Here is a 10,033-nt window from a genome sequence, read left to right as displayed (position 1 = left end):
ATTTATAGAGAAGAAACGCTACTTTTACTCCGCTACTTTTATCTACATTCAGCTCGCTACTCGCTACTAATTTTTATCGATCCGTTAATGCACGCTTTGTTTGTTTTGGTTTGTCAGACAGACCTTCATAGTGCCTGCGTTTCAACAAATACAGTCACTGGTGACGTTCACTCCGTTCCACCAATCAGATGCAGTCACTGGTGACGTTGGACCAATCAAACAGAGCCAGGCGGTCACATGACCTGACTTAAACAAGTTGAAAAACGTATTCGGGTGTTACCATTTAGTGGTCAATTGTACGGAATATGTACTGTACTGTGCAATCTACTAATAAAAGTTCCAATCAATCAATCAAAAATGTGAAGGAAAAAATACCCTTTTTTTTTTTTTCAACCGTACTTCCCGTCAAAAGCCTAAAGACTGACTGCACAGTTCCTGTCTACACAATAAAAGTGCCGCTACATCGCTCCTGCGCTTTCAAAATAAGAGTCTCCGAAAGCCAGCGCAAACAAGCTAGTAAGCTATGGAGTTTGCCGCCAATGTATTTCTTGTAAAGTGTATAAAAACAAATATGGAAGCTGGACAAATAAGATGCCAAAAACCAACCACTTTCATGTGGTATTAGACAGAAAGGAAGACTTTTTTCTCTTCCATTCGAAAATGTGGACGTTATCATCACTACTGTCTGATTCCAATCAATGCAAGTCATCAGAATCAGGTAATACACCAACTTATTTTCTTGTCTTCATGAAAGAAAGGAATCTATATGTGTTAAACATGCATGTATATTCATTAAAACACCGTTAACATGTAAACAAAAACAACAAAATAAATAAATATAAATCATATACTGTATATATCAATGTATGTATATATATATATATATATATATATATATATATATATATATATATATATATATATATATATATATATATATATATATATATATATATATGATATGAGTGTGTATGTTACTCATCAGTTACTCAGTACTTGAGTAGTTTTTTCACAACATACTTTTTACTTTTACTCAAGTAAATATTTGGGTGACTACTCCTTACTTTTACTTGAGTAATAAATCTCTAAAGTAACAGTACTCTTACTTGACTACGATTTCTGGCTACTCTACCCACCTCTGCATCTAAGTAAGAAAAGAGTGTTATCTGAAGAGAAGATTGACGACTCGACTTTGTTGACGTGCCATTATTTTGAAGAGAAAAAAAACAAAAAAACGGAAGTAGTTGACTTTTCGCGCATGCGCAAAGAGGTCGCGCAGCGCAAACAAGACTTTGGAGCGGACCAAGATGGCGGACTGAGCGGCTGTGGCTTTCCGGGTAAGTCTTAAATGTACTTTCTAAAAGCAAATATAGTAACAAATACCTATTTTGTCTTTTCTAAAACACTGGCGTGAAGATTGAAGACGTGATAGAAGATGGACGACTACTGCTATGCTAAGATGGCGACGTCCGCTAAAAGAGAACATGAAAGAGAATCTTCCAGCAAATCACCAACGGACATAAAGACAAAAACTGCAGATAAAGGTAATTAGGGCCCGCATGGCCCATTGCATAAGGACTCCCACAGGGAGTCCTTATGCAATGGGACATAAGGACCTATTGAATTTGTAAGGTTTTATTCTTTCTTTCTTATTATTATTATTCTTCCGCCGCCTCTTTGAGCACTAATTTGACCCACTTAACATGCTTCAAAACTCACCAAATTTGACCCACCCATCAGGACCTGCGAAAATTGTCTTTTAATAAAAAAACCGAACCCCAAAACTCAAAATTGCGCTCTAGCGCCCCCTAGGAAAAAAAAACAACTAGACTGCCTATATCTCCCACTAGGAATATCGGAGAAACATGAAACAAAAACCTCTATGTAGGTCTGACTTAGACCTAGTTTTCATAATTGTATATCATCAGGCAGAAATCAACAGGAAGTTGGCAATTCCCCCTTCAAGACAAAAAAGTACTAAAAACAGTCACTTTTGCCTCTTTGAGCTGTAATTTGACCCCCTTAACACGCTTCAAAACTCACCAAACTGAACACACACATCAGGACTGGCAAAAATTGTGATCTAATAAAAAAACCTAACCCCAAATTTAAAAATTGCGCTCTAGAGCAATTTTTGAATAAAACGGAGAAAAAACTGCTCCTCGGAAGAAAAAAATGACAAAACTGCCTGTAACTCCCACTGGGAAGGTCGGAGAGACATGAAACAAAATCCTCTCCGTAGGTCTCACTTAGACCTACATTTCATAAATTGACAACCCCGAGCAAAAATCTACAAGAAGCTTGCTATTCCCCCTTCAACACAACATTTTTGTAAAAACCGGTCACCTTTCTTCAAACATTATCTCCTCTGAGCGTGTTTGTTGTTTCGGCTTCAAACTAACACAGGAGAGAGATTGAACCCTTTTGATTGAAAGTTATCGAAAGACTTTTAATACCGGCTCCGGTTTTGATTTTATGACCCTTCAAAGAGCCGCTGCGCTGATGCTGCTGTTTTTTCAAGAAGGCTGCTTAAAAGCAGGAAGCACCAGCGTGCCCACACAATGCAGACAAGGTAGGTACACTAAACAAAAGTATTGGGAGAATTCGGACTAAAAGTAGACAAAAGTATTGGGACACTTATGACGAAAACTGAACAAAAGTATTGGGACACTTAGGACTAGCACCTGCCAAATACGCGGGCCCGACCAATGCTGCTTGCAGCTTTAATTGACCTAAAGTTTCTAATAACGTAATTTGTAAGGCCTGAAAAGAGCGTTGATGATAAATTAGCAGACTTTGAACCGCCATTGTTGTTAGTTTACACTTGGGGAAAACAGAATCCATCCTCTTTGGGTCCCACATCAACCTTAAGAAAGTCAGTGACTTCACTATAAAAGTGGGTGACATTGTTATCACCGGGAAAGATGAGGTCACCTACCTAGGTTCCATTCTAGAGGCGAATCTTTCCTGTGATAAAATGGCAACCAATGTCATCAAAAAAGTCAACAGACGAACGAGATTTCTCGACAGAATCTCCTCTCTGGTCAACAAAAGCACCATGAAGATTCTAGCGGGAACTCTCATTCAACCCTTTTTTCGATTACGCATGCACCTCCTGGTACCCTAGCACCTCCAAAACCCTCAAATCTAGACTCCAAACATCCCAGAACAAGCTAGTCAGATTACTTCTAGACCTCCACCCCAGATCACACCTCACTCCTACCCACTTCTCCAAAGTGGGCTGGCTCAGGGTGGAGGACAGAGTAAAACAACTTGCACTGAGCCTGGTCTATAAAATCCGCTACACCGAAGTACATGTCAAACTACTTCCTTAACGTAAATGACCGCCATAACCACAGCACCAGGGGGAGCTCCACTAACCACGTTAAACCCAGATTCCGATCTAACAAAGGTCTTAACTCATTCTCTTTCTATGCCACATCAATGTGGAATGCACTCCCAAGAGGTGTAAAAGAAAGGGCATCTCTATCCTCCTTCAAAACCGCAATAAAAGTACACCTCGAGGCAACTTCAACCCTAAACTAACACCCTCCCCGGATTGTTAATAATCAAATGTAAACAATCAAATATAGATACTTTTTCTTATGCCTTCTGGTCTCTCGCTCTCGCTCTCTCTCTCTCTCTCTCTCTCTCTCTCTCTCTCTCTCTCCACTACTTGCTGTACATATCCTACCAAGTCAGACCTACACTGTTTCAATATCCATTTCTCTGTTCTCAATTGTTGATGACTGATGATAATAACCAAATCCAACCCCCCCCACACCCGGATTGTAAATAATTCAATGTATATACTCTGATGATTATCTTGTGTGATGACTGTATTATGATGATAGTATATATCTGATAGTATATATCTGTATCATGAATCTATTTAAGTGGACACCGACTTAAACAAGTTGAAAAACTTATTGGGGTGTTGTCAAGACTTGGTCCTGGGGGTTAGCTTTTCCGGGATGCAACGGAAAGTTGGCACGGGCGAGACGGGAATGAAGGTACATGATTTATTTAAAGACTATAAATACAAAAACAAAGGATCAAACAAAAAGCGCGCACAGTGGCGGAGAATAAACTAGACTATAAACACAAAACTTGCACATTGGCAGAAACTATGAACAATTAAACAAAACTTGCAAACTATGGCTTGAATAAAGAAAACTTACTTGGCATGGACAAAAAAGGAGCAGCGTGAACGATGGACATGAAAAGGAGTTAGAGGCATGAACAGAGCATAAATGTGTTGTGAGGTCGTCAGGCCGAACAACAGAAAATGAATGAACTTAAATACTATGGACATGATTAGTGAAAGCAGGTGCGTGACTCAAAACGTGAAACAGGTGCGTGACGTGACAGGTGAAAACTAATGGTTGCTATGGTGACCAGACAAGGGAGTGAAAAGACAGAAACTAAACAAAACATGACTTAAAGCAAAACATGATAATACAGACATAACAGGTGTTACCATTTAGTGGTCAATTGTACGGAATATGTACTGTACTGTGCAATCTACTAATAAAAGTCTCAATCAATCAATCAAAGAAGGCAGGAGAGTTTACATCAGAGGAGATGTGAAGCAGAATATCATTTACATACTTGCCAACCTTGAGACCTCCGAATTCGGGAGATTGGGGTGTGGGGGGGCAGGGTTGAGGGGGAGGAGTATATTTATAGCTAGAATTCACTGAAATTAAAGTATTTCTTATACAGTATATATATATATATATATATATATTGTCGGAGGCAGATATTTACATATTTAAGTGTTACTTCTTTAATTTCATAATCATATTACAAAACAGCTAGTGTTTTTCTTCCAATTGTGGTCTTTTGGTTGTCTGCAAATACTGTGTGCTTAACCTTGAGTGAGGAATGTAAGAAAGAGAGATACTCCTTTCTCTTATCTAGCCTTATGTCCAGGTGCGGAGGACAATGGGCATGTGTTTTGGGCTGGAGGGACATGACTGCGAGGGTGGGAGGGAGAGAGACTTAAGAGGGGAGAGGGTTTTTCAAGGGGGAGCAGACCATCTTGGCGGGGCGATTGAATGTTCTATGCTGGACTGGTCTCAATGTATTTACAAAGCTTTGCAAATATATTACAAAATACCTATTCTGTCTCTGGTGGTTTTTCTACTCAGCTTTAAGTGTCGTAAAGAGCTTGGGAGCGACCTGCGACTTGAATTCCCTGGGAGGAACAACTGGTCCAAACGCAACAATATATATATATATATATATATATATATATATATATATATATATATATATATATATATATATATATGTCTTAATAAGGTTATCCAAAAAATAGTGCTCAATACCGTAGTAGAGCGCAATATATGTATGTGTGGGAAAAAAAATCACAAGACTATTTCATCTCTACAGGCCTGTTTCATGAGGGGTTCCCTCAATCATCAGGAGATTTTAATGGGAGCATTCACATACCATGGTTTATATAGGGCACAGAGTGGGTGGGTACAGGCTGGCGTAGGGGCGTGGTGATTGGCTCATGTGTTACCTAGGAGGTGTTTCCGTCTGTGGCGGCATGCTGATACAATTTCGCTGCGCTTGTTGAGGGATGACAGGTCTGGACGGTAAATAATAAACAGTTTCTCTTTCAAGCATAGGTTGCATCTTTTATTACCACTATTGTAAGGTGTGCTGGATGCAAGAATTTGCCATGTTATTGAATATTCAACATTATTGTCTTTGAGGTCCCAAATGTGTTTGCTGAGTTCTGTGGTATTCCGCAGGTTTTGGTTCCTGAAAGAAGCCTTGTGATTGTTCCATCTGGTTTTAAACTCTCCCTCGGTTAATCCTACATATGTGTCGGATGTGTTAATGTCCTTGCGTGTTACCTTAGATTGGTAAACAACTGATGTTTGTAAGCACCCCCCGTTGAGAGGGCAATCAGGTTTCTTGCGGCAGTTGCAGCCTTTGTTGGTTTTGGGGTCGCTCTGTCCGGGGGCCGACGGCTCATTTGCAATTGTTTTGTTGTGGTTTGAGATAATTTGTCGTATATTGTTCATACAGCTGTAGCTCAATTTAATGTTGTTCTTGTTGAATGCTTTTCTTAGGGTGTTGCCTTTGGGGAAGTGTTTGTCAATCAGACTGAGGAATTTGTGGCCAATGTTACTTGAGACGTTTTTGCTGTATGGGGGGTTGTACCAGATGATGTTGTTTCGTTTTCTGTTCTTTTTTGGTTGGTTTCCTGCGTTTTCTGTTCTTTTTTGGTTGGTTTCCTGCGTTTTCTGTTCTTTTTTGGTTGGTTTCCTGAAAAATATATATATTTTTTTTAAATATATATATATATATATATATATATATATATATATATATATATATAGTACAGTAAACAGTAATGAAAACACAGTTGTTCTACTAACTGTACTGTACTTGCTGCTTACCTAAAAAAAAAAAATAACACTTACCTTTCACTATTTGAGTAGCCTTTGTTCTGCCATTTGAGTACTAGCGAGCGATCTCTGAATCCGGGAACATACCCTTCACGGATTTGTTGAAAACATCCGCAAATGAGAAGGGGATGTAGCTTGCAGCTATCAGCATAGCCATCTTTGTCTCGGCATAAGTTACACCCTCGGGTCTCCATTTAGCAAGGTGGCCCATAATACTGCGTTGCCGCCGCCTTGTGCTTCTCTGACCGTTCATGAGTGACTATATCCAATCGGCCACCGTGTTATGGCTTATAGATAAACCTATGGATAACGGAGACATATATAATAGTCTCCTTTGCAGGTGAGAGGACGCTAAAGGCAGTGCCTTTAAGGCACACCCCCAATTTTGTTTGTCCGGCTGGAAATTTTGGACATTACTACTTGCTGTAGTTTTGAAGCAATGCATGATGGGAATCCGGATGTTGTGTGTCAGTGTATTGTAATAATCCCAGGAATGTAGGCTCATACGACTTCTTTGTTTGTCTTGTCTTTATTGCACAAGATGTAATTCAACCACACAACAGCTCCAAAACGGCAAAACTCGAACACCCACTTCCTATTAACAACGTCACTTCCCTATCTCTCCCGGAAGTCCCGCCCCCCCAGCCACAGTCATTGGCTAACACCCCGCAGCCAGCCGCTAGAGTATTAACGTGCCGGCTGGAATAAACACACGCTGAGAAATAGCTCCGTGCCTGCCTACTTTATGGCTTATAGATAAACCTATAGATAACAGAGACATATATAATAGTCTCCTTTTCAGGTGAGAGACGACGCTAAAGGCAGTGCCTTTAAGGCACGCCCCCAATACAGTTGTCCGGCTGGAAATCGGGATATTTTCGGGAGAATGGTTGTCCCGGGAGATTTTCGGGAGAGGCACTGAAATTCGGGAGTCTCCCGGAAAATTCGGGAGTGTTGGCAAGTATGATCATTTAAGAAACTGGATAAACAAAAGAACCGGTTATATCAAGAAAATATTGATTTGAAAGACCAGTTTCCGGGAAGAGTAAGAGTGTAACTGCTCTTAAGATGTTCGTTCTCCTGGTTAGACAGACTCCAACTGATCTTTGACCAGAGTTTGTTAGCACAATCTTCAACTCCAACTGATCTTTGACCAGAGTTTATTAGCACCATCTTCAACTCCAACTGATCTTTGACCAGAGTTTATTAGCACAATCTTCAACTCCAACTGATCTTTGACCAGAGTTTATTAGCACCATCTTCAACTCCAACTGATCTTTGACCAGAGTTTATTAGCACCATCTTCAACTCCAACTGATCTTTGACCAGAGTTTATTAGCACCATCTTCAACTCCAACTGATCTTTGACCAGTTTATTAGCACCATCTTCAACTCCAACTGATCTTTGACCAGAGTTTATTAGCACCATCTTCAACTCCAACTGATCTTTGACCAGAGTTTATTAGCACAATCTTCAACTCCAACTGATCTTTGACCAGAGTTTATTAGCACCATCTTCAACTCCAACTGATCTTTGACCAGAGTTTATTAGCACAATCTTCAACTCCAACTGATCTTTGACCAGAGTTTATTAGCACCATCTTCAACTCCAACTGATCTTTGACCAGAGTTTATTAGCACCATCTTCAACTCCAACTGATCTTTGACCAGAGTTTATTAGCACCATCTTCAACTCCAACTGATCTTTGACCAGAGTTTATTAGCACAATCTTCAACTCCAACTGATCTTTGACCAGAGTTTATTAGCACCATCTTCAACTCCAACTGATCTTTGACCAGAGTTTATTAGCACAATCTTCAACTCCAACTGATCTTTGACCAGAGTTTATTAGCACAATCTTCAACTCCAACTGATCTTTGACCAGAGTTTATTAGCACAATCTTCGCTTGCTTTCCAGTGTTTTAATCTTCCTGCCTTCTCCGATTTGAACAGTCAGAGGCCAGCTCTTTTTTAAATGATTTAACAACGTTTATTCAAACAGGTCACAGGTCAATGTTACAGCGCTGGTCTCACTCCCGCAGAAACCTTGCTGTGTATGTAATCTTCATGAGCGCAATGTAACGGACTAGTGAGCATAATTTGGCTAATAAGTCATCACTAAAGGGGAACATTATCACAATTTCAGAAGGGTTAAAACCATTAAAAATCAGTTCCCAGTGGCTTATTTTATTTTTCGAAGTTTTTTTCAAAATTTTACCCATCACGCAATATCCCTAAAAAAAGCTTCAAAGTGCCTGATTTTAACCATCGTTATAAACACCCGTCCATTTTCCTGTGACGTCACATAGGATTCAGACTCGGATTTCAGCGGCTTAAGCGATTCAACAGATTACGCATGTATTGAAACGGATGGTTGTAGTGTGGAGGCAGGTAGCGAAAACCAAATTGAAGAAGAAACTGAAGCTATTGAGCCATATCGGTTTGAACCGTATGCAAGCGAAACCGACGAAAACGACACGGGAGAAAGCGAGGACGAATTCGGCGATCGCCTTCTAACCAACGATTGGTATGTGTTTGTTTGGCATTAAAGGAAACTAACAACTATGAACTAGGTTTACAGCATATGAAATACATTTGGCAACAACATGCACTTTGAGAGTGCAGACAGCCCAGTTTTCATCAATTAATATATTCTGTAGACATACCCTCATCCGCTCTCTTTTCCTGAAAGCTGATCTGTCCAGTTTTGGAGTTGATGTCAGCAGGCCAGGGAAGCTAGGGTCGATATTCTTCTCTTGATCATCTTCGGGGGCATAAGGGACGGTGTGAGCCAAGACATCCAGGGGGTTTAGCTCGCTCGTCTGCGGGAACAAACTGCCGCCATTGCTTGCCGTTCTACCGAGGTCCTTTGTCCCTGAATTGCTCACACACTCCGGCAGATTCAATGGGGGTCTGGCGGCAGATTTATATTGGATGTAACATAATAGTGAGAGTCCAGTCCATAGCGGATCTAACATAATAGTGTGAAAGTCCAGTCCATAGTGGATCTAACATAATAGTGTGAGAGTCCAGTCCATAGTGGATCTAACATAATAGTGTGAGAGTCCAGTCCATAGTGGATCTAACATAATAGTGTGAGAGTCCAGTCCATAGTGGATCTAACATAATAGTGAGAGCCCAGTCCATAGTGGATCTAACATAATAGTGTGAGAGTCCAGTCCATAGTGGATCTAACATAATAGTGAGAGTCCAGTCCATAGTGGATGTAACATAATAGTGAGAGTCCAGTCCATAGTGGATCTAACATAATAGTGTGAAAGTCCAGTCCATAGTGGATCTAACATAATAGTGTGAGGGTCCAGTCCATAGTGGATCTAACATAATAGTGTGAGAGTCCAGTCCATAGTGGATCTAACATAATAGTGTGAGAGTCCAGTCCATAGTGGATCTAACATAATAGTGAGAGCCCAGTCCATAGTGGATCTAACATAATAGTGTGAGAGTCCAGTCCATAGTGGATCTAACATAATAGTGAGAGTCCAGTCCATAGTGGATCTAACATAATAGTGAGAGTCCAGTCCATAGTGGATCTAACATAATAGTGTGAGAGTCCAGTCCATAGTGGATCTACCATAATAGTGTG

At 40.2% G+C, this 10,033-nt stretch overlaps 1 protein-coding gene across 1 annotated transcript in view; it reads left to right on the top strand.

Annotated features, from left to right (window-relative positions):
• Positions 1 to 1,284: 1,284 nt before the first annotated feature.
• LOC133619175 (uncharacterized) overlaps positions 1,285 to 10,033 on the top strand; it is a 19,875-nt gene continuing 11,126 nt past the window's right edge. The window contains exons 1-2 of the mRNA XM_061980098.2: positions 1,285 to 1,337; positions 1,417 to 1,544. Of these exons, the coding sequence (XP_061836082.2) occupies positions 1,436 to 1,544 (109 nt within the window). The 5' untranslated portion in view covers positions 1,285 to 1,337; positions 1,417 to 1,435. The remainder of the gene's footprint in view (positions 1,338 to 1,416; positions 1,545 to 10,033) is intronic.

The sequence above is a fragment of the Nerophis lumbriciformis genome, linkage group LG20 (genome assembly GCF_033978685.3).
Source record: "Nerophis lumbriciformis linkage group LG20, RoL_Nlum_v2.1, whole genome shotgun sequence".
NCBI lineage: Eukaryota > Metazoa > Chordata > Actinopteri > Syngnathiformes > Syngnathidae > Nerophis > Nerophis lumbriciformis.
The sequence above is the reverse complement of the archived record's forward strand: the minus strand, read 5'-3'. Positions and strand labels throughout refer to the sequence as shown.